Source organism: Uranotaenia lowii, chromosome 2, assembly GCF_029784155.1.
Source record: "Uranotaenia lowii strain MFRU-FL chromosome 2, ASM2978415v1, whole genome shotgun sequence".
NCBI classification, from domain to species: domain Eukaryota; kingdom Metazoa; phylum Arthropoda; class Insecta; order Diptera; family Culicidae; genus Uranotaenia; species Uranotaenia lowii.
Window position 1 is genome coordinate 97295506 of NC_073692.1, and position 26946 is coordinate 97322451.

Here is a 26946-nt window from a genome sequence, read left to right on the forward strand (position 1 = left end):
CATTTATTCAACTTTGTCGAAGATTCAAAACATCTATCTCTTGAATTGAAAGTTTAATGAAAACTTGTTTTCATGAAGTTAGGGTAGTCCAATAAAAATCAGACTTTCCCAGACAACTTTTCATGGTGATATTTTATCATAATTATTTATTCAGCAACATTATAATGCGCATCTATTGTTGAAAACGGATTGCCAAAACATGTTCTTGTTTTGAAGCTATATGTGTTGAAAAATAACACTTTCGGAGCTTTAATAACTCCAAATGGAGCAAGTCGAAAATTTTATCGTTGATGGCATTAGAAAGTTCATGTTATAATCTTTACAACATCCCCCTTTGCTTTTACGGCAGAAGCCTTTGTGTACTAAAATTATCTGAACATGTAAATGTAAACATTTTCACAACATTTGATAAGATTCACTAGGGAATAGATTGAATTTTACCGCTTTTTATCGTATGTTACGATTATTTTGTATGGGAACCCTCCCTCCCTTAAGTGCGGCGTACTCAAATCTCTAAAGATACCATTCTTCACTCAAAAACCTCCTTTTTGCCGAAATTCACATCAAACGGTCCTGTAGTTTCTGAGTTCTTGAAGAACAAATGCCCAAATTCTCCCTAATTATATTGAGATTTTGACGATTTTTAGTAAATTTTATACAACAATCAAACGTCTAAATAAAAAAAACATTTCTTCAGTTTTTTGATATTGTAAAGATTGTAATATGAACTTTCAAATGCAATTAACAATAAAATTTTCGATTTGCTACGTTTGGAGTTATTGAAGCTTTAAAAGAGTCATTTTTCAACATATGTTACCTCATAACTTCAAAACAAGAACAAGTTTTCAACAAAAGATGCGCATTATAATTATCTTAAATGTTGCTGAATAAATAATTATGATGAAATATCACCATGATTTTTATTGTACCACCCTAACTTCATGAAAACAAGTTGTCATAAAACTTTCAGTCATCTATCTCTATGTTTTGTATCCTCGACAAAGTATAATGAATTATTATGTTCTACAATGTTGTAGAACAATGTAGTCCTCTATCTTATCACAGTTAGGAAAAATTCTCGGATCTCAGAAATCTTATACACAACCCCAAAACTTTTCCAATCAAATTGACCGCCTTTAGTTGTTGTAAAAGTTTGTCTAAGACATCAAATGCATCAAATTCAAGGGGAACACACTAATAATTGTTTCCTGCTAAATTTTATTTCTGAACCACTGTGCATTGCAATTGGTCTAATCTAGCTCATAGTTTGAATGTAACGCTCTTACACGCAAAGTGACTGTTTTCATCTGTGGTACCTGTGACTTTCAACAGTAAACTTTTTAAAGAGCACATTTAAATTTATTTAAAAAAAATAACGGTCGCCATTGAAGAAGGAAAGTCACTGAAGTTACCTCCATAGGAGAAAAATTAGAATTTTGCGAATTTCGTGTCCCGAAAACGCGTCTCTCTAAAAGACATCTTAACTCAAAAACATTTTTCGATATTACCTACCAGTATTGGACGATCTTGGATCGATCTTTGTGAGATCGATCTTTCAAATTTTCGTTTTTTTTTTCGATTTTGCTTATTTACGATCCAATCTTTGGATCTTTTGAAGTTTATATTCTACTTATTCCGGAGATTTTTAGATTCAGTTTCGTGTACAATTTTTATACCTGCACCATTCTAAAGACTGCTTTTCATTATTGGTGCTACCATGCCACTAATAAAAGAGAGGCCAACTTGAAAGATATCGTTTTTTACCTCTATACTCTAGAGGAAAACCTAAACTTTTATTGAATGCTCAAGTAATTGAAAGTTCCATTGAATGGTCACTTGAACTTACTCAGCTTTCTAATATTCTATAGCATTTTACTCCACTCAAGATTCAAGTTCTTATCGAAACTTTCGAGTTTCATAGCCTAAACTCGGTAGAAGGCTGTTCAGCTTTTAAATGAGACCACAATAAAAAGTATTTTTAGAACAATAAAGCGTTTACTTTATATGTATCTACATTTGAATTATTATATTCCTCAAATTAGTATTTTAATAACGCCTCTACTTTAATGAAAATTCTATTTGGAAAAGTTGGATGCTTGAAATATTGAACTTGAGACTTCCAAGTGATAACTGAAAACGTTACCTTTGTACCAGGACCTGTGGCTGAACTGATGGTATTAAAACACCAGCGTAAATAAACATTCGTGGGCTTTTAAAAATAAGCATTTCACCAAGTTAAATAACTTAAAATTTTTGAAGTGAAGTTAAGACATTTTGACTTTTACCGATCTAACGCGTTTATAATTTGAACTTGAAAGAATGTTGTACGGAGTAATGCATGCATGTCAATAACACTAAACCAAAGTCATGGAAAGGCATTTTGATGTTGAATTTTCCTGTCTTTTTTCACCCTCACAAAAATTTAAAAGATCAATCTTGTAGAGATCGATTCTTTCGCTTCGATTTTCAAATTGGATCGGTCCTAGAACGATTCAACTGGATCGATCTTGGAAATCGATCTTTTATAGAAGATCGAACAATCCCATTACCTACACTGGAACTAAGCAACAACTACCAGTTTTAACGGGTAGATCTGAGATCCAGAATCTTAATCAGGATTGGTATTAAGAAGCGGGTCAGACCAAGGATCTGGGATAAGCATCAAGATCAGGATCCAGGACTAGGACCCAGATCAAGTATCAAGTATCAAGATCAGGATCGAGATTAGGATCAAATCAAGGGTCAGGATCCGAGATAAGGATCGAGATCATGATTCAGAATAATGATCCAGATCAAGTTAAGAATCTGGAATTTTGAACCGTTTTTGGCTGAATTTTGATCCGTTTTTTGGACCAAAATTTCGAAACAAGGATGCAGGATATGTACCTGGATCCGGATCAAGGATCAGGAAGTTTAATTCAGGATCAGGAAGCTGATTTAAAGATCCGAATCCAGCTTCATAATTAAGATCCAAGATCAAAATCGAAAATTCTAAGCAGAATCGGGGATCGGTGAGGATCAAGAATAATCCATGAATTGATCAGGACCGTGATGAGACCAGTGTTCTGAATATCACTCATTTTCAATGAATGTTTCTGATTGCACTTCGCAGCTGAACGTACAGCGGTCGGGTTTCGTTATTGATTGCTACTGGACCTACCCGATCATCGATCGTTCAATTCATCGCTAAAATACAGATCACCTCGCACGATGCTTGCTGTCAAAACAGTGCAGCACCATCATCAAATTGGAATATCACCAATGCGCAATGCATATGGCGAATCTTGTTGGTCTTCGATCAGGAGTGAATGGATCAGGCAGTGAGTGAATGATACATGAAGCCGATCATTAGCGTATTTTGTTTGATTTGATATAAAGCAAATTAATAAATTTATTTGTTGTTATAACGTTTTTTAACATCAGTATGATCAAAATCAAATTGCAGTTGTGTTTGTGAGGGAAAGATGTTCACTTTCGCCGTGTTTTTCAATTTTTACAAGTTCTCTTATTAAAATCTCGTACGTCACGTTAAAACTACTGAGAATTTATGGTGTCCCGCACAACTGTTTGATTTTTCGCGTCCTGCAAAAAATAATTTTGAATTTCATATAATTCAGGCAGATACTGAGTGAGCTACATTCAGAATGGATCAGTTTGTATCTCACTCATCTCCGATATGCGATGTTTGCTGAACCGATGATTCTGAATGATGCGACTCGGTTTGCATAGCTGATAGGAGCGCTGATCGAGATTGCATACCAGCCAGGCGAAGCAGTAGCGAGAGGCGCTATCCCATTATACAATCGGAATGTTTCCAACAGGAAACGCATCCTGAGTGTTTGTTTTGATTGATTTTCGGACCATTGGATGAGACCATGATTAGGATGAGGATTAGAACACTGAACCAAGCTTGTTTCGAATATAACCATGGTTTGGATCGAGGACCGGGATGAGGATTGCTATCGTGAACATTATCGAGATAAAGATCGGGATTAAAATAGGGATCAAAATCAAAATCAGTATCAAGATCAGGATAGGGGTCGGGATCAAGGAATCAAGAAATGAGAATCCAAATCATGTTTCAGATCAGAATCAGAATCAGAAATCAGAGGGTCAGGAGCTCCATATCAGGATCAGGATAATGTTAGGGAACAGGATTGGTATCAGAATCAGGTTCCGCATTAAAATCAGCAAGACTATTCGATGTTCTTTCAAACATGAGTATTTTTCAATATTGATGTTAATAGATGAATCCCACGAGAATCTTAGAAAAGCTCACAACTCCTGCAAACCCAAAAATATTTTTAAAGATTTTTCCCCGGTTTTACCCACTATTCACCGGGAAAGAAAAATGCGAACCAGTTTACGATGCTGCTCCTTAAAGTAGACGGAAAAGTTGAAAGACTTGTTTTCCAGCGAAAAGATAAATGGCTCAGTAGCGATGATGTGATGTGTTCTATTTTTCCTCCACACTCCATCGCAAATGTAGGGGAAACCCAAATAAATATAATATAAAAGTTTCTGAGTGCCTCCCTTTAAAGCTCCCAGCAACAGCTTCTTTAGCGCTTTCAATTACCAATGCTGATTAAAACGCCGCTTACAGACTCAAATCAATTACGAAACAATCAATAGGAAACCGCTTAGCCTATCCATGGTAACGCTTTTTCATTGCGGGCCCTCTCGCTCGCTGATGATGAAGCTTCTCGGAAGCTGATTCGCCGACCAGCTACAAAACAAACTCGAGCGAAAAAACCAACACCAATGTGAGAAAAGTTGTTCACCAACAACATCCCAACAACCACCCACCCACCGAAGAACAATTCATGAATTCAGGCCTCCCCCACCCCCACAGATTCAAAGTCATACGATAACAGTTAGGTACACCCCCTACCATAGCCGACAACTTTTTCTCCCCATCCATATTACGGTACTGAGTACAAACGCACGTGTACCAATTCCAGCTAAAGTTCATTTGGGTTTCCTTCCGGTTTCGAATATCATTAAAATTCATCGCTCTCATAAATTTGTGCCACAGACGGTAGTTAGAACTCAAACTTCCGCTTGACATTGTTGGCTAAAGGGACCCTCTGATTCTTCTGAGACTCTTCCGATTTTTCTTAAAATTTTAAATTTTTAATACATTTTGATACTCTTTTTTAAGATTTTAATATGATTGCTCAGATAATTTGGAATTGAAACTGAATGTTTTTAATTTTGAGAGTGAAACTTCAAACAAGCAGGTCTGCGAGAAGTTTTGATGGATCATCTTCATCTTGTTTCTCTATAACGACTCAATATTCGAGAAATTTTGAACGCATTTACCCGGTTCCGATTAGTTCCTACTATTCGGTAAAAAGTTTTTCCCAGCATCATCAAAGAATATCATAGCTCGAAAGTTGGACACATGGGACCCATTTCAAAGTTACCGACCTCAAACTTGTTGAAACTTTATCTTCCTACCTATCCTAAATATCTGTCTATCGGAACTAGTCAAGCGTACCAAAAATGTAGGTCCTTCATAGAGATATGCGTTCGAGACCTAACCTGAGTGTTGGTTCCTGGAGGGACTTTTGGATCCTGGTCCCCAGGAACAGGGTTCAACTTCTTGCAGAGACAAGAGATTTTAACATGAGGGTGGCAGTGAAATGGTCAAGTAAAATTTCAAAATAAGAACGAAAACTGACCTGTGCAAAATTTTAGCTCACTCGGACTTTTTTTGAGGTGCCTCAAAGCGCTCAAAACTCAAAGCGCTCAAAAAACAAAAATTATAAAAAATACAACAAACATAAAATAATTTTAAAAAAATTAAAAAAACGACATAATTTATAAAACTGACATAATTCATAAAAATGTCAAAAAACGACTAAAATTTTCAATAAACGTTAAAAAATAAAAAATAACAAAAACGACATGACAAAATTTACAAAAAAAACATAAATAAAAAGTAAGGCATAAGCTAACATAAATGGCAAATATGAAAAATAAATAAGAAAAGACAAAAATAACAGAATAACAAACAAGGCACAATGTAACAAATGACAAATACTACAATAAGACAAAAATGTTAATATCCAAACAAAATAAACAAGATAGACACATTAAAAAAAATTATAAAAATTACAAAACTGTCGAAAATGTCAAAATTATCAAAAATCACAACAATCCCAAAGAGAAAAAACAATTCAATAACTTTACAAAATTTACAAGAATGGCAAATTTTAATCAAATTAACATAAAAGTTACAAAATTGTCAAAACTGTTAAAAATCACAACAAACCCAAAGAGAAAAAGTCAAGAGTAACTTAAATGACAAAAATAACAGAATAACAATAATAAGAAAAAACTAGAAAAAAATAATCCATATTTTCCATTTTCACATATGTTTACCTTTTTGACAATGACAAAAATCACTAAAAGCCAAAAATGACAAAAATAACAAAAGCAATTAAAATACCGAAAATTAAAAAATGTCAGTATCAAAAGAAATTTTACAAGAATTACAAATTTAAAAATAATTACAAAATTGTTGAAATTGTCAAAAACAAAAACAATCCAAAAGAGAAAAAACAAGAGTAGGTAACTAAAACGACAAAAATGTAAGAAAAACAATTATTAAGAAAGCTACAAAACAAAACTAAGTTTCCATTTTCACTTTTGTTTACTTTATATGACACAAAATTTACAAAATAGGCAAAATAATATAAACAACAGAAAAGACAAAAATGATAAAAATAAAAAAAATTTAAAAATTATAAAATCGACAACAATGACAAATATGGCAAAACGACAAAAATGCAAAAAATATAAAAATGACAAACTGATAAAACAGAAAAAATGACAAAAATGCCAAAAATGACAAAAATGGCAAAAATTAATATGATGACAAAAATGACCATATTTAAAAAAAAAAGACAATAATGAATAAAATGATGAAAATGAAAAAAATGAAAATAAAACTAACAAAAATGACAATATTTACTATAATTACTTTCATCGCATTCCGCATCGCATCGCTACATAACTTGATCCGAAAAAGTCAGAAACGATAAAAATAACAAAAATGACAAAAATGATAAAATTGACAAAAATGAAAAAAACTGACAAAACTGACAAAAATGACAATAATGACAGTAATGACAAAAACAACAAAATTGACAAAAATGACACTGATGAGAAAAACGACAAAAATGACAAAAATTACAAAAATGACCTGAATGACCAGAATGACCAAAATAACCAAATTGACAAAAATGACAAAAATGACAAAAATGACCAAAAATGACCAAAAATGACAAAAGTACAAAAATGACAAAAATCACAAAAATTACAAAAATGACAAAAATGAAACCAGAATGACCAAAATGACCAAATTGACAAAAATTACAAAAATGACAAAAATGACAAATATGATAAAAATGACAAAAGTCACCAAAATGATAAAATGATAAAAAGACAATAATGACAAAACAGACAAAAATGATAAAAATGACAAAAATGACAAAATGACAAATGTCAAAAATGACAAAAGTCACCAAAATTACAAAAATTACAAAAATTACACAAATGACAAAAATGACCAGAATGGCCAGAATGACCAAAATGACCAAATTGACAAAAATTACAAAAATGACAAAAATGAGAAAAATGACAAAAATGACAAAAATTACAAAAATGACCAGAATGACCAGAATGACCAAAATTACCAAATTGACAAAAAGGACAAAAATGACAAAAAATGGCAAAAATAACACAAGTCACAAAAATGACAAAACTCACCAAAATGATAAAATGACAAAAAATACAAAAATGACAAAAATGACAAAATGACAAAATGACAAAAGTCACCAAAATGACAAAAATGACAAATATGTCAAAAAGGCAATAATGACAATAATAACAAAATGATTTAAACGACAAAAAGGCAAAGATGGCAAAAATGACAAGAATGACCACAATGAAAAAAATTTAAAAAATGACAAAATTGACAAAAATGACAAGAATGACAAAAATGTCAAAAATGACAAAAATGACAAGAATGACAAAAATGACAAAAAATGACTAAAATGACAAAACATCACAAATATTACAAAAGTCACCAAAATGACAAAAATGACAAAAATGCCAAAAATGCCAGAAATGCCAAAAATGACAAAATGACAAAAGTCACCAAAATGATAAAATGATAAAATGATAAAATGACAAAAACTACAAAAATTACAAAATAGACAAAAATGACCAGAATGACCAGAATAACCAAAATGACAAAAAAAACAAAAATGACAAAAATAACAAAAATGACAAATATGACAAAAATGACAAAATCGACAAAAATGACAAAAATGACAAAAACGACAAAAATGACAAAAATGACAAAAATGACAAAAACGACAAGAATGACAGAAATGACAGAATTGACCAAAATGACAAAAATGACAAAAATTATAAAAATTGCAAAAATTGGTAAAATGGCTAAATGACAAAATGGCAAAAGTCACCAAAATGACAAAAATGACAACAAAGAGAAAAATAACAAAAATGACAAAAATGACAAAAATGACAAAAATGACAAAAATGACAAAAATGACAAAAATGACAAAAATGACAAAAATGACAAAAATGACAAAAATGACAAAAATGACAAAAATGACAAAAATGACAAAAATGACAAAAATGACAAAAATGACAAAAATGACAAAAATGACAAAAATGACAAAAACGAAAAAAACGAAAAAAATGACAAAAAATTTAAAAATGACAAAAATGACAACAATGGCAAAATTGTCATCATGACAAAATGACAAAAATGATAAAAGTCACCAATTGACAAAAATGACAAAAATAACAAAAATGACAAAAATGACAAGAATGACAAGAATGACAAGAATGACAAGAATGACAAGAATGACAAAAATTACAAAAATGACAAATATGACAAATATGACAAAGAATTACAAAAATGACCAAATTGAAAAATAAGACAAAATTGACAAAAGTGACAAAAATGACGAAAATGACAAAAATGAAAAAAAGACAAAAATAACAAAAATGACAAAAATGACAAAAATGACAAAAATGACAAAAATGACAAAAATGACAAAAATGACAAAAATGACAAAAATGACAAAAATGACAAAAATGACAAAAATGACAAAAATGACAAAAATGACAAAAATGACAAAAATGACAAAAATGACAAAAATGACAAAAATGACAAAAATGACAAAAATGACAAAAATGACAAAAATGACAAAAATCACCAAAATGAGAAAAATGACAAAAATGATAAGAACGGCAAAATTAACAAAAATGACGAAAATGACAAATTGGCAAAACTGACAAAAGTGACAAAAATGAAAAAAAAACGCCAAAAATAACTATTTAGACAAAAAAGGCACTTATGAAAAAAAAATGAAAAAATTACCAATAGGGGAGAGTGGGGATACTTGATCCCCTTTTCTTATTTTCACCATATCTTTCTGGAAAAATTCAGCAACTCGCCGTCTTTGACATTTTCTGACAGCTTTGAACTTCAAGTTTCTATGCTCCAAAAATTAGAACGATACTTGAACCCGTTGATGACCTAGAAGCATTTTCGTGGGAGTAAAAAAATTGCGATTTTTCTGAAGTTATGGGAGACTTGATCCCCTATTGAAGGAGACTTGATCTTTTATTCAGGAAGCCCTAATCCTTGTATAAAAATCAAACAAAACCCCAAGATAGAATGTTAATTGACTATTTTTGTCATGTTTGTTCTCATTTCACAATTAATAGCAGACATAAGAAGAAAATTCTATAACTTTGTCACAACGCTAATAACATTGCATACTTAAAGGCGTTTTTTTATAACTAAGAGAAAATTAGTTATTTTTGCTCTTTTTTTCAGACAATTGTTTGATAAATATTAGTTTTTGGATAAATATTAGTAATTTCGTAATCAGCAATCATAACGATCAATTCAGAAGAAGAATATGCCGTTTGGAAGGGGGATCAATTGTACCCAACTCTAGGGGATCAATTGTACCCATAATCAACATTTTAGAAAACTTTTTCCTAAAAAAAGTTGAGAGCTTTCCATTGCTTTGAAAATATGGCATTATGAAGTTCATTTTACGCACGAACGATTGATACATTGGAACAAATATTTTTTTCATAATTTTCCCTTGTAAGGAACATTTTAAAGTGATGAAAAATGATCTTCAAGTTACATTTTGTGAAATTTTCCAAACAAAGTTCAATTACTCAAACAATTATTTTGTTAAAATTTTTTTAACTACAAGCATTGTTATTTTGCTCATTTTGACACATTTTTCTAGAACATTTGATCTTTGTAAGACATTCCAGTTTCGAGATATAGCTAAGGAATCAAGTATCCCCAGGGATCAAGTATCCTCATTCTCCCCTACCTATTAGGTACAAAAATAATAAAAATTACAAAAACGACAAAAATGACAAAAATGCAAAAATGGTAAAAATTGTAAAATTAATAAAAACATCTACTATGCAAAAAACATATAAATAAACAACTGTGAAAAAGGATAAAAACGACAAAAATGACGATATTGACAAAAATGATAAAAATGGCATAAATGACAAAAATTTTAAAATTATAAAAATGAGAAATAAAAACAGAAATTACAAAAAACCAGAAAACAATAGAATAATAAAAATGACAAAATACCGAAAATGACAAAAATGACTAAAGTGCCAAAATATGACAAAATCAGCATAAATAACAAATTGACAAAAATGTCAATAACGACAAAACAGACAAAAACTACGAAAAATGACAAAAAGACTTAAATTTCAAAAATGTATGTAATTTTTGTAATTTTTATCGTTTTCGTCATTTTTGTGACTTGTGTAATTTTTTTTGTCACTTCGGTCATTTTTCTCATTTTTGTCATACATGTTATTGTGTCATTTTTATTTTTTTCATGTCATATCTGCCGTTCCTGTCACCTTTGTCAATTCTCTTTGTTAAAAAATTAAAGAAATGCCAAAAATGACAAGTCACAAACAAGTATGTCATTTTTGCATTTTTCATTACTTTTGTCAATATTGTGTTTTCATGCATTCTTTTCTTTTGCATTTGTTATATTTGTCATTTTAGTCATTTTTATAATTTATTTTATTGTCTCAATTTTGAAATTTTCATGTCATATCTGCCTTTTCTGCCATTTTTGTCAATTTTATTTGTTGTAAGAACAAAAGAAATGTCAAAAATGACATAAATGCTTAAGACAAAAATTACATATAGGTATTACAAAATTTAAAAAAAGGCGAAAGTGAGAAATATGACAAATGTGAAAAATAAAAAAAATGCTAAAAATGACAATACAATCAAAAAATAATACAAAAATGCCAATATTCTCATTTTCTTTTATTTTTAACTTTTTAGTCTCTATTATTTTTTTCCATTTCTTCCAATTATGTCAATTTTGTATTTTGTGTCATTTTTATTTTTATCCATAACTATCATTTTCTTAGTTTTTGTAATTTTCGTAATTTTATAATTTTTTATTTTGTCATTTTTGTCACTATTTGCTATTTTGTTATTTTTGTCAATTTTGGTCACTGTTGTCTTTTTTGGCAGTTGTCAAAAAATAAAGTGAAAGATGCTTTACATTCAAATGTTATACATGAGGATTGGAACAGGTTTTATTATTTTTACATGTCAATGCGTAAACATCATTTGAACATTCCATCGGTTTTTCGAAAGGCGGGTAAACACAAAAAAGTAGTTAATTATCGAGAAAAAAAAACAAAAACATCAATTTTGTTTAGTCATTTGGCTGCAAAAATAAGTTTCGATTACCCCGATTTCTTTTACTTCTCCCTTCTATGATTTTTTTTTGGGTCAAAAATCGAAATTTTGAGCGCAAATCGAGTTTTATTAAAGAAAAATTTTGTACAAGGCAGGTTTTTGGGCCAATTAACAAAATGAATATGGTCTGTTTTTTTTTCATTGCCACCCTAATGTAAATATAAAAGATGTCCCGCCGCATGTCGCTTATCGAACTTCCGAACGGACCACTTTAACCCTCACATGTAGTATAGTTAATAAATTAGGGGAATGGCTCATGAATCAGGAAACACATTTAATTTTACTGAGTGTAGTAGAATAACAAACTTAGGTTTTATTAACAATTAGAAAATTTGTAATTAAATAAAACACTCCAAGGTCATACATTTTTCATTTCATACTGAACTAGTCTAAGAAACGTATTTTCCCAATTTTTCCTACTGAATTTCTTAGACCTTTTTCCTCCCATTCGACCATCCTGGATGTATTTTTCTTCATGTATCTGTACCCTCGACCAATCCCTGTCAAGATATCTCTACCTCTCACTGTCTACTTCCGGAACGCTTTCCTCATCTCTGTGTTTACGGAAATCAGAAAAAGAAAAATCTCTTGTATACATATCTATATGAATGTTGGTGTGTGCATTGGTTATGTTTATGTCCTCTCTCTGTTCTTTATACATCATCTATCTGTTTCGCGCTCTAAACTTTGTCCGGTAAACTTGTGATTGTCGTTGTCCATTTTCGCTGTTCACTGTAAGTTGTTTGTAAGTAAAGTTGAGAGGACTTGAAACAGAAGCAAAGCAAACGCAAAGCAAAAAAAAATTGTCAGTTGTTGTTGGCTCGCTGTTGCATCCTACTAGCTTCGCAGGTTCGTTCCCTTGCCCACGATGTATCATTCCGCTTACCTGTGGATGCTTTCAAGGGTGCCCATGACAGTTCCCACCACGGAGGCGGCCTTGGAACCTATGCCGGCATCTGCGTCGGCGATCCGGAAGTTGGCGAGGTCACCATCTCGGAGATGAGCCCCGAGGACATCCGGGCCGAACTGAAAAGGTGAGTGTTGTTGTTCAGCAGAAAATAGCGATGAAGAAAGACGGAACTTATCTTGGGGTCAATATTAGACCACGTGTGATGTGAAATGTTAAGTGCATCTTTGACGAAATGATTGGATAACTTTTTTCTACTTTAAAACATAAATCCAAAATTAGCAAAAATAGAAAAACTTAAAATGGTATTAACAGACATCACACTAAGATTTTTTCTATCAAAGCGTGAAATATTACAGGAAATTTATTTTTAATTTAAACATTATGAAAAACCTTTCAGTGATAATTTTATTTGAATGAATGTTATTTTAAATCAACACAAATGCAACACTTTCTTTTGTAAATAACTTTGGAATGCCTGGATAGAAATTAAATTTTTAGTGACGCTCAGATTAGTAATTTAATGTTCACATGTGCGGAGTTTCCTATGTGGTTCTTGAGATTGAGAAAGCATGTTGAACGACTTAAAATTTTGGGCTTTCAATTTTTCAACTTTTTCTGCTCGTTTTTCTTTGGAACATTGAGCCGCGTCAACGAAAAATTTCTGGCTGTTGAACTAACAGATGATCGCTAAAAAGTTTTCTGCGTGCGTGTTTCTGTTATCAAACAACGTATTTTTTTATCTGGTAAGCTGATACTGAAGCTTATGGGTTATTACACGTTATACTTGCTTTGTGGATATTTAGATCTAATTTGCGCACGGTTTGACCACCGTATTATGTATACTTTTCCGGTGGATCGCCTTTTTACCTTGAAGACATAAAGCCCGACATGACATGTTTCGTTGTCAACTGAAAAAAAAATTACCTGCTTTACCACTTTTCTAGTTGAAATCATTGGATCTCGCTTGGTTGAATATGAACTCACTCCTTCTTTACATTCATAGAATTGATCCACTTTACTTAAATTCAAATTTTAGCTCATTAGGTTTAAGCTTATAAGTTCTCCTCTAACGATTGACCAAATAAACTTTGATTGTTTTGGGGTCCATCGTTGGGACTTTTCTGGATTTTCAAGGTCCTGCCCGAAAATTGTGGTCTATAAATTCCTTTATTGGACGTTATCTCAAAAAATCATTTGACTGGTCGTCACAAAACATGTGTACCTGTGAACGTGGTAGATTTACAGCAAATTTCATTGATTTCCATCCAGGCCACCCAAAGTTATTCACAAAAGAAATGATTGATTTTTTTTCGATTTCAGTCATTAGTAACATAATTTTGATAATTTCTAGAATCTAATGTTTCACAGAACTTTGTCAATTGTGGTGTCTGACGTACCGAAATCAGTGAAACCAAAGATGTGCTAGCTAAGCCTTAAAACATGTGTAAAGCCCCAATGACCGTTTAGAATCAGTTCAAATTATTTTTTTTGGTTGAGCCACCAGATGTCTTCGAGGACACCACAATAACAAAAATGTAGTCAGTTTTGAAGGGTTCGTATTACTTTTTGACAAGTTTCGAGCAAATCGATGTTGAAGTTTCTTAACATATTTGTGATGTTACCTTATCGAATATTTTCAGCTTAAAGCTGTTTTGCCAATTGCTTCAAACTAGTATAAAGTACTAAATTTTGTACTATAGAAACAAATATGATACGTGAAAATGTCTGCTTAGAGACGCATATAATCAATATTTCTGCTTGGGAGTGTGGGAGGGTTTTAAATTTAAACTCAACTTCATAAAACAATTGGTTCCCCTAACTTATCCGAAGTTGTTAGTTAGCTTCTATTGTTAAAAAAATTAAGGGAAAATGAACCAGATAAATTTACCAAGTTTACCAGTTCACAAGTAACATGGTTTAGCCGCCGTCATTGGCGTAGAGGATAGCGTTCAAGTATTCTGAGTATACGTCCCTTCTACAAAGACAAAGAAGTTAGTTTATTTATTTTGAGAACGTAAGGAGTGTATTCGAAAAAATGCAACATTTACCTTTAATGTAGGATATACGTGTTGAAAATTTGGTGACAATATGTCTAGTAGTTTTTGAGATACCGTCCAATACTGAAGCTCGTTGAGAATTTTTTTTTGGGCAGGATCGACCCAAAAACAGTTGGAAATCAATTTTTTGGCCAGAGCTCACATGGTAAATTGTTTAAGAAATTCTAGAGGACCCGATAGTGAGCTACAATTTGAATAGAAGTGAAGATAATTGATTCCATGAAGCGGGAGGAATGTGAGAGGTTTTTTCAAGCTCCATCCGAAAATATGAATAGAAGAAGTGATAAAAAAAAAAGTCATTTTTTCTGACTGCTTCGTCTAGCTGACTTGTAAACAGGCCTGACTTCATTCCTACAAGGTAAAAAAGCTTCCCACCGCTAAAATAAACAAAATACGGTGATCAAATCGTGCGCAAAATATTTGAACTGCTTGTGGGGAGATATTTTGAAATTATTCGAAATTGATAGCAAAACGAACTCTTTAGCGATAACCTGGCAAGTTTCCAATCGGAAACTTTTTGTTGACTAGTCCTGCTTCTATTTTTTGAAGATAAACAAGGAGAAGAAATAGAACGATTTAATGTCTAGTACTGGAGGAGGCTAACGATGTGTGGAAACTGCAGATTACTCAGTCTTTCATAACGATTGACACGATGAATGGCTAAAAAATACAAAGAAGACTGTCTCCAAGTGCGACCATTTTCTCTGCAAAGCGCTTCAATGAGTCCCACAAAATTTAAGTTGGATCTGGAATCGTGCCATTACGCAAAAACAGTAGTAGGGTGATAAAAATCAAATACCTATTTGTTATAACTTCGACCAATTTAAAATTTTGAGTTATTTTTAAGGTCAAGCTTCAAGAAACAGCAAACATAATCAAAAGAAGCCTTGATTTGAAAAAAAGGGTGTTCATAGTATGCATTATAGATGGCGCACGTGTTGCCCAAGAATGAAAGTTGAAAAATTTCTTCAATGGACGCTATATCAAAAACCACTAGACTGAACAACACAAAAATTTGCATGTGTAAACATAACATTGCCAGGTAACTTCACTGAAAATTTCGTCAATTTACATTCATGCATTCAAAAAATATTCATAAAACCAAGTGTAGCATTTTTTTTACACTCCTTATAAGATTGCATCCTTTCGTACGGCGTATGGCGCTGTTCCTTGTCAATTTTTAACGGTTTGTTTAAACAACAGCATTGGAAATTATACATAGGTTTCGGGAATTTTATCATTCGAGCCTATTTATATGTGGCAAAATAAACTCTTCATTTTATCATCTTATAGAAAAAAATTACCTAGTCTATGTATGGTAAAAATCAGCGAATGTTCAGAAGAAAAAAGCCTAAAATTTTCGATAAACTGACAGCTGCAAACTTATGCCGTTTTCGTTTTTCTCCACTGGCGCAGGGCAAAACTGTCTCAGAATAAACAAACAGAATCGTCACCCGGGACGATGCAAATATATGGTTGCTATAGTCAACCTTATGCTGACCCCCAACACTGACAACTTTTACGGGTTGCAACCACCTGCTTGAGGTTCAAACCTCGGGCAAAACTAGTGGACTTCTGAATTAATAAACGAACACAATAACAGCAGTTAGGGCAAAACTCGTGGATAACTAGGTTGCCACTGGCAATAAACGAAAACACTATTAGTCTACTCGATAAAAAAAAATTTCTACGAATTAAAGCTTAGTTCTTTTAGAAATGGGACAGTTACGAATGCCTGTATCTCAAAAACCATTCGTTTGAACGAAATACTTTCTATGAAGAAAAAGAAGGTAATGTTATTATCTTTCATGAAAAAAATTGAAAAAAAATATTTACGGTTTTTTGTTTAAGAAATTCCTACTTTATTCTTGGTATCTCCCATTGGCCGGCGCACACTTTTTTCAGTCATGGTATTGATCAGTTTCTCCAACTTATACTTCGTAAAATCTATAATTTAGGTGGCTTCACCCTAGATCTTCAATTTCTGATAGTTTTTGGTCCAATACTTCTCTGGAAAGTGGAAACTGGAAGCATTTTAGTGGATACAGTTGTTTCGAAATTAACAAATTTGATTATTTTTGACCACATTTTTGAACGTTTTTTTTCGGTACCGGTTTTACAGCTTAAGAGCTTTGGAACTATCAAAAAATGGTTGTTAGAGGTTGGATTTAAATGAGTCATCACTAGGCAACACTTTCAGCTTATCGGAGGAAATGGTTTTGGACATTTCAGCGGTCTACCCTTGGTTTTTCGTTTATTGAAAATTAAAAATGCTGGTATGAGACTTGACTTCCTTGATGATCCTTAACCGTTGTTGCCGATCATGTGCTTCACTTCAATGCTTGATTTGAACTTTGCGGACATTATTAACAGTGTTTGCATACTTATCCACCACAAAAACTCAGTAATTCATTGAATAATCAACGGTTTTGTCAGCTATCAATTTGATAATGACGAATTTTAAAGGAAACTGTGCAAAATTATTTTTTTCCTTTTCTCTTGCATCGTACATATCTCAAAAACGCATAAATTTTAAATTTTGAAAAAAATAGGTCGAATAGTACTTTTTACAGGCAACAAAATGCTGTCAAAATTTTTAATATCCAATAACTAGTTAACGAGCTATTAGTAAATGAAAGTGTCCCATTTCTAAAAGAACTAAGCTTTAGTGTCAAATAATTGATTTGGCATTGAGTCAATTGGATTACCAAAGGTTTCTGAGCCATTTGGCCGGCTAAAATTTGTGAATCTTTAAGCTTCTTCGTATCTTTCACATGTTTGCAACTTGCAACTCATGGCTTGATCCAAACTTAACATTTGGCAAAGGAATTTCTAAGATTTTAAATGGGATTCAGAGCTAAATTATAGCCTGACCCCTCCGGAAAATAATTCTTTCTCTTGGAGATTCCTTCCAATTTTTCCCCTGGTGCATGAATCATGCCATTATTTAGCAAAAAGATAAAGTGAACATCCATGATATCCTCCGTAAATATGATTAGTACACTGGCTTCTCAAACAATTTTTACCCAATTTAATTTTTGAAAACCTTGTAATGTAACTCAAATATGTTATTCAGACAATATTCACCTACAACACTTCAGTTTTCCGTTATTTAAGTCATGAAAAAAATCCGAAGAAACAAACTTCGGAAAAAAGATTTCTTTCTCGAAGGATTCGGAAAAAAGACTGTAGATCAGCTACAGAAAAATTTCACTTAGTGTCCAAGAAAGCTGAAGTTCGAAGTTATACCACTGACTATACTGACTGGACACTCGATTTCGTTTTCTGGATAATTTTTCCAACATTACGCATTATCGACTCTAGAGTGCGCATCGATCGAATTAAAGAAATGCTATCCCAGTTAGGAAATTCCACCCAACTTTTGAAAAAACAGACAATTTCTACGATAAAATCGGTCTAAACAGGTACATTTTTCCTACTGGGCATTTTTTGTCAAATTTTTCAGGTTCGCCACCTGCCGTCGGTATTGCGAACCTACAACATCTGAGAAAAAAAATTAGACAGAAAATGGTTGAATTTTTTTATAAGTGTCCTGTCAGTGTGATCAGTGGTTATACTTTGCACATAAAGATTTTTTTTTAATTTAAAGATCATGACCAAGAAAAATGTAAAAAAGTGTTTTTAAAACCGTACTTTTCGATCAATAAACCGTTAAAATTTATTAAGTCACACCAGATAAATTTTCAAAGAGGATTGGAAAGTTGACTTAACCCTCATCCGCATTAGGGTGTCATTTTGACACCATTGCAAGTTTGAAGGCTTGTAACTTTTTTCAGAAGCTTCAAAATACAAAAATTTTTTCGGGGACCCTAAATGAATTCAAAAGTTCTTCAATATTGCATCTTTACTTTTTTATGGACGAACCCTGGAAGCCTGGACAAAAAAACTCCCTTTTCCGACTTTTGGTGTCATTTTGACACCACAAAAGTAAAATCTATTTAAGTCGTTTGAATTATTATGAACTTCATATAAAACTTATATCAATGGAAACCTTGTAATATCAGTAAAATATGTTTAGAACATTATATACAGCTAAAGTTACAAGTTTTCTCGTTATTCAGCATGAAAGAAAAAAAATCCGAAAAAACATGCCTCACGAAAACTGCTGTAGTTCATATATTACACGTCCAAAAAAATATTTGCCTTATGCATATGAAAGCTGAAGTTAATGCCTACATCATGAAGACAAGAAATTTTTTTTTTTTGATTTTTTTGAATGAAATGGTCACAAAAAGTTCAAAAAAGTGGTCTAAAAAACCTACGTTTCATTCGATTGCTAGTAAATACTGTTTGAGCGATGGTAGAGTTTTGAAAAAAATATGACTACAAAATGTATTAAAATTCCAACATTTTGCTGTCTTTAGATTTTTTATGCAACAAAAATTGAATTTACTGGAATTTTCCAAAGTTCACTACTTTGCGCAATTTTTTAACAAATTGAAATTTCATCTGTTTTTGTGGTCCACCGTCAGGTTGTACCCGGATTATCAGTGCTTTTGCTTTGTTTGGACCAATCAAGAGTATATTCATTGGAAAGCAAATTTAATCTACATTCTAGTGAGGTGCTACAATTCACGCTGTGAGATTTCACAAAAATATGAAAATTATAAACGTAAAATCATTCCTGAATTTCTAGAACTACAAGCAGCGGTCCAGCAAAACGTGTTTGTTTGCTCTCCGAGTAGGTACGGTGGGTGGTGATTTGGGCAGAGAGCGAAGCCGACAGACGAAATAATGATGCGTGTCGTGACAAGCAAACGTGAACTACTATCAATAGAAAATTTCCAACCAAGAAACGTACGACACGCATCATTACTTCGTCTGTCGTCTGTGAAAAATTCTAGTAAATTCAATTTTTGTTGCATAAAAAATCTAAAGACAGCAAAATGTTGGAATTTTAATACATTTTGTAGTCATATTTTTTTCAAAACTCTACCATCACTCAAACAGTATTTACTAGTAATCGAATGAAAAGTAGGTTTTTTAGACCACTTTTTTGAACTTTTTGTGACCATTTCATTCAAAAAAATCAAAAAAAATTTCTTGTCTTCATGATGTAGGCATTAACTTCAGCTTTCATATGCATAAGACAAATATTTTTTTGGACGTGTAATATATGAACTACAGCAGTTTTCGTGAGGCATGTTTTTTCGGATTTTTTTTCTTTCATGCTGAATAACGAGAAAACTTGTAACTTTAGCTGTATATAATGTTCTAAACATATTTTACTGACATTACAAGGTTTCTTTTGATGTAAGTTTTGTTTAAATCGGTCTAACACGCCAAAAGTTATAACGATTTGAGCTTGTGGTGTCAAATTGACACCACAAGTGCTGATTAGGGTAATGAAATCTAATGCGGATGAGGGTTAATTTGGCACAATTTCGCTTCCTTAGATTTTCCAAATACGAAACACAGAATTTTTGACGAATTTTTAAAAGTACCTGTTTTTAGAACTTTTTGTCAATTTGCTATTTCTCAGATTTTTTGCACTTCAATTCAACTGTGCACTGGATTTTGAGTACCTATGTATATTCACGCAAGATTTTCGCAATAAATTTATATTCATCAGAAAGTAAATTTCAATATAAAACAAAAAGTAAATCCAGAAAATTTACGCTGGTGCTTGCGTTTCTTAAGTGTCAAAGGGACTGTAACGGGTTAAAATTTCAGGGACAGATGAGGATTAACTTGCCTGATGCGGGCATTCAAAATCCTCTTATTTCAATAAATTATGATTTATAACGTTTCTGATAGTTTCAATTTGTTGAGTTTCTGATTTTTAACTGAATAAGAAAGAAAAATCACAAACATTTATGTTTAGAGATTCTATTAACATGATTTTTAAAGTTCAATATATTACATCAAAACGTTGCAAAACCTTGTGTGAATAATAAAATCGACTTTGTATTTCATTAAAATTTGTCCATGGCATGTGATAGAAGTTGGTTTTTCCCCAAACCGGACTGATAAGATATATTGTTTTTTCAGCCATTGAGTCAATCGGCTTTATGCGCATATTGAGCTTTGCGCATTTGGGAACACTTCCGCCTAAATCATGTTTCAAAGTAAAAATATCAAATTCAAGCAAGATTTTTAATCCTTTTGATGTAAGATTTTGACCCTTTAAAATAAAACGTACAGAAGTTCAAAACAAAATCTTCGCTGGTTTTTGTTTCTAATTCAGTTGACAGTACAGCAACAGGGGTCAGCCCTAAGAAGGTTATATCATACATCTTTGATATCATACCCGATTGGGATAAAATGCTTAGTCAGCAATCAACTGTCACTTCAACCCATAGTGCAGGTGAGCTTGATAGAATATATTAACGCGGGGTAATTACCACAATAGATCAACTACTGGTCGCAGTGGGCTCTCCCCTACAAGGAAAAAAAAACATTGGGGCTTATTCTGCGACGCGAGTGACGTGACTCACGAATTTTCATATCGTTTTGCTGGCTTAAATAGCCTCTCTAGTCTCGAAATTTTCGTTCGTATAAGCTGCTATTGGTCTTCAGAACTCATCGATACACAAATTTCTTTGCTAGAGCATTTTCTGGAGTCAGGACGAAGAAGTGAAATTTCGTGAGTCACGTCACTCGCGTCGCACAATAAGCCCCATTGACAACAAATTTGAGCTTTAAGAAGATTTAATAACAATTTTCTCATACTGCTTTGATTCTATAGCGACCCTAATTTGTGTTTTACTCCATTAAAACTTAAAAAAAAGCATATATTTTGAAGATATTAGAGGAGATAGGGCATAACGAGCACTCAGGAGTAAACAATTCCCTGAGGAACAGTTTTGTGCTTCCAGAGTATTAATTTTTCAGCAAAAAAGGAATCTTCTTTTACACTTCACAGAAATATTTAAAAAAAATCCAACGTGGTTCTCAAGTGAAAAAAAAATTTATAACTTTTGAGCACCGAATAATAAGCTCTTATGAACGTTAAATCATTTTGATCTATAATGTACGAACTGCAACATGATGTACACATCGTTCTTCAATTTTCCCCATTACTAAATTTTTGATTCTTTACTTTACTTTGACTTGTTGACTCGGAGCGAACAGAGCACCATTGTCTGGGGCACGATGAGCATTTTCTGCCGTAGAATCTAGCAGCATATGACGGTTTAACCTATTGATAACGTGTCGGAAAGGTCAGAAGACTCGAGGTTTTTTCATGATCGATTATTTTGGCTGTTGCATTGTATGGCTAGTCGCATCATTTGCCAAACAAAACACTAGAAACATAATGTTTGAGTTTGACACGAATGCCAAAACGTTGGTAAAGTGTCACAAGAAAAAATAAAAAAATAATGTAAAAGCGTGTGAATTATTAGTATTCTACAAAAAACCTTTTTTTTTGTTATTGCTTTGATTGATGGATCTACGACTCACCGTTTAGTTGCAAAAAGCATCGGTCATGAATGGTAAATGAAAAAAAAATCGCCTCGAACAGGAATCGAACTCGAGTCCTCTGAATATCTCTGACACCTTACAAGTAGCCCTAATTGTCAGATGAAACAAGTCAAGCTGTAGCTCTATTATTCAGTTGACTTCTTCGAGTTGAATTCGCTGCTAGGTTTACCGGCAGAAAATGCTCATCGTGCCCCAATTATTGGTTTTATACTGCCCTCACTATCTCCCTACCAACGATGGAAATGAAATGAATATGATGCGATAAAGGTTTTATCCTGAGTTGATTCCGTGACTGTCATGGAAAAATTTAAAAAATATCATGATGCGACACATGCATAGAAAGCTCTTGACCCGTACATGATGGGAATTGATAGAAAAAGTAGTTCGGGGACATCTGGTCCTGGCCACGGCCAATCTGGCCAGTTCCGGAATCCGAAAAATCAAAATGATCACATTTTAACTTGCGATACATCAATAGAAAGCTCTTGATCTGTACATGATGGAAATTGATAGGAAAAGTGGTTCGGGGCCATCTGGTCTTGGCCAGGGCTAATCTGGCCGGCTCCGGAATCCGAAAAATCAAAATAATCACATTTTAACTTGCGACACATCAATTGAAAGCTCTTGACCTGTATATATGATGGGAATTGATAGAAAAAGTAGTTCGGGGCCATCTGGTCCTGGCCCCGGCCAATCTGGCCAGTTCCAGAATCCGAAAAATCAAAATGATCAGATTTCAACTCGCGACACATGAATAGAAAGCTCTTGATCTGTACATGATGGGAATTGATAGGAAAAGTGGTTCGGGGCCATCTGGTCCTGGCCACGGCCAATCTGGCCGGTTCCGGAATCCGAAAAATCAAAATCATCACATTTTAACTTGCGACACATCAATTGAAAGCTCTTGACCTGTAAATGATGGGAATTGATAGGAAAAGTGGTTCGGGGCCATCTGGTCCTGGCCACGGCCAATCTGGCCGGTTCCGGAATCCGAAAAATCAAAATCAGATTTTCACTTGCGACACATGAATAGAAATGGAACAATGATTATATGAAAAGTTAAAATTGAAACATCAAATGTTTTATTACATGTTCATTGTGTTTTAATAAACTAAATATATTTTGGAAAAAAAATCATTTACTATTGCAAACCTTATCGAAAATTTCGCTTTTTAAATACACTTTTTTAAACCTTCTATGTAAAACGCCTTCATGTAGGCAACGAAATTCAATTTCTTGAACTTTTCGAATCAATTATTGGTGCACCTTTTAAACTTGGAAAAGGACGAAATTCAATATAATCATGCATTCTTATTGTAATTTGGGAACCAGAAACTTTTCTCAAAGGGTAACAGCATTCTAAATTTGAGCGAAAAACACGTGGTCTGGCAGGCATTCTGCCTCAATTTTGATTGATTTTAGTTAAAATTTGTGGGAAGTTAATAAAATACATTGAAACATACATTGAAATATTTATAAAAAAAAAAACGCTAAGCTGTAGTTTCATCAGACTTCGCAGGCAGGTTCACCATATCTTACTATATATATTAACCATGCAAAACTCAAGAGCTTTCTATTCATGTGTCGCAAGATAAAATCTGATCATTAAGATTTTTTGGATTCCGGAACGCGCCAGATTGGCCGTGGCCAGGACCAGATGGCCTTGAACCACTTTTCCTATCAATTCCCATCATGTACAGGTCAAGAGCTTTCTATTGATGTGTCGCAAGTTAAAATCTGATCATTTTGAATTTTCGGATTCCGGAACCGGCTAGAATGGCCGTGGCCAGGACCAGATGGCCCTGAACGTTTTTATCTACTTTTTGAAGTTGCTGAATAGACTTTTTTAATGTCTGACTGAAGTTCAGAAAAAAATATGTTACTCACATACTATCGCTGTTTTCTATGATTAATTAAGGTTAAATACATTATTTGATTAGAAAAAAAAATCAAATCAGTTAAAGTCGATTTATGCTATTCCGCCTAAACATTAACAATTTTCGAATTTTTTTTTTCCTGCATTTTTTCTCTACTTATTCCAGACTGTACACACAACTAGAGTATCTAAAGAACAAAACCCTGCGCCAAGACAATCCTCACATAAGCAAACGAAGGGGAGGCCGCAAGGTGGCTCATCGTAGATTTTCGTTACAGGTAAATATAGTTAGTGCAATGCACCAAAAGTGTGTGGCACCGCAAACAAATACGAACAGATTGTTTGACTTGACTGCTGCTAACTGAGTAGAATAATGCCAGTATGGTTGCGTATATTTATTTTTGTTGTGTAAAAATATATTTTGTTTTATCAAAAAAAATACAAAAGAAACATCTCAAAGCACCGGAATGACAGGTGCTGCTGATTCAGTACACTTTTATTACACAAATATGACGGTTTTACAAACTAATTCAAACCCAAACACAGATTTTTGAGTTGATTCCAAAATGTTTTTGTTTTACTACTTTTATAGAGTGACACTGTTTGATCTAAGCTCAGAAAAAATACGAATACAACATTCTCAAACACAAATGTATAAAACAGATAAATTATTTAGACACAAACACTCAAATGACGGTGTTGAATATACAAATTGAAATGCTTTTTATTTTTTTCCAACTTTTAATTTTTCAACTTTCCTTTATCATTTCGCATTTCAATCATTCACTTCTCTCCGAATGAAAATATTTTATTTTCCTTTTTCTTATTTTCCTACTCCGGGATCCGCTTTTCATTTCTCGATTCAATTTGTTCTCACGAAAAGTGAAGTGAGCGCGGGCCGGATTGATTTATCTTCACACTTTGCCTCCAACCTCTACCTAATAACAACTTTTATTGATGTGTAAATAAATCATTTTCTTCTCACTCCTGCTGTTTACCCTTGGGTAGCTGGTTCTTTTATTTTTCACTCCAGTATTAATTCCCGTTTTCCTTCCGTTTTTTAGTTATTTTTAGTTGGAAAATCGATCGCTGGTATGCGATATCGATTGTACTCTTATAGATTTGATTTTATTTTTCAATGCCTTTTTTAGACTAGTCTTATTCGTTGCATAAAAACAAAGTTCATATAGCATTTTAAAAAATTCACTACGACTAAAACGGTAAGCTTGTAATTTTGCAAATTTCAGTAGACCTGTAATATTTAAAGTATACCACTTAAGATAGAATTTGCTCATAAATGGTTGTTTGTTTTTCTTCTTTTCTCTTTCTCTTTTTAATCACCGACATGCAATCAATCATGCTCACACACAAATAAAAATGCCATTGACCAAACTCGAAATTTTCACACATCGAATCGGCTGCTCCAATCATCTCGATCATTCATTCATTCATCCATCACTCAACAACACTGCTCATTGTATGAAATCTTGCAATCAATACACACAACCATCATCATCATCGCGAAATCAAAACCAAACAAAAAAATATATCTACCCATATCAACCAATATTCCGAATTCATCTTCAGAAAAAAGGAAGCAGAGAAAAGGTAAATTTTGCCATGTTCTACCCCTGTTTTTCTATTGCATTTTTCCTTTCTATGATAACGATACCCCATCCAGTTTATGCATTAGAGCCAAACATTAGGTTTTGCTACTTGCCTCTCCGTTTTTAGTACTCCTATTTCCAGATAAATTTGTAAAAAAACATTATCAACTCATTTTGCATTGTTAGGTTTTAAATATTTATTTGTGAGACTATAAAAACATTAAATACCCGTAAAACCTTCGATAGTTTATGTTTTTACAGAGAAATACGTTCTGTGTTTAACGTTAATTTGACAGTTATGAATAAAGAACGAATCTACGGAACTCAAAAGTATAGGAATATTTTTATTCAGAGTTCTTGACAATGGAGCCAGAAAGTCAGAGAAGGACTTGTATTTCCCTTATTCTATACTAAAAATAATATGGTTTGACGTGATCATGTCGCGCTTTCGCGTCCCAGAAGATTCGAGCATGATCGACAGAAAAAGACTAGAGGAATGAAAATAATTTGGACGATGATGAAACAATTCCTCCTGCCTGGGCAAGATTCACGCTCTCCTCAAATTTATTGGCTATACTACAGTAGACTGAGTCGATTTGGGGTCATTTTTGAATTTTCCAAACCCTGGAGTCTAAAATGCTTCGTTTTGGTTCAAAACTCATCCATGATTTGTTGCAAAATTTTTAAGTAACGTTTAGATGAGTAAATTTCAACTTTTAGATTTGTATGGGAAAATTGAATATTTTGTACTGAAAAATCACCATGACTTTTGTTTCTTCTGTAGAGCCGAGCCTGCTGATGATTTTTGTGAAAATTTATAAATCCTCCAAAGGAAATTTTCCGCAGAACAACTTTGTCGAGGGCCTCAACTTCGTACCTTATTAGAAAAAGAAAAAGTTATTAGCTGTTTAACAGGGGTATGTCTTTTGGCATTGATAAATAATAAATTCACTTTACATAACTGCTGGTGACTCGCAAAGTTTTTCTGAAGATGGCCGAAACAAAATAGTAAGCCGAAATGTAAAGAAGTTGTTAGAATTTGACTTAATTTTCAAAGAAAAATATCAACCAAAATCGATAATAACTCGCAAAGCATTGCATGAAAAGTAGTCATGCAATACCTCGCTAGGCAACCAGAAGTGATGCCAATTGAATTTATTGTTTACATACGCTTGTTAAACAGCTAATAACTTTTTTTTCCCAATAAGATATGAAGTTTAAATGTT

At 32.9% G+C, this 26946-nt stretch overlaps 1 protein-coding gene across 1 annotated transcript in view; it reads left to right on the top strand.

Annotated features, from left to right (window-relative positions):
- LOC129741703 (probable G-protein coupled receptor 158) overlaps positions 1 to 26946 on the top strand; it is a 351812-nt gene that overhangs the window by 294707 nt on the left and 30159 nt on the right. Inside the window, exons 9-11 of the mRNA XM_055733449.1 lie at positions 12674 to 12858; positions 24280 to 24391; positions 25708 to 25721. Coding sequence (XP_055589424.1) covers positions 12674 to 12858; positions 24280 to 24391; positions 25708 to 25721 — 311 coding nt within the window. The remainder of the gene's footprint in view (positions 1 to 12673; positions 12859 to 24279; positions 24392 to 25707; positions 25722 to 26946) is intronic.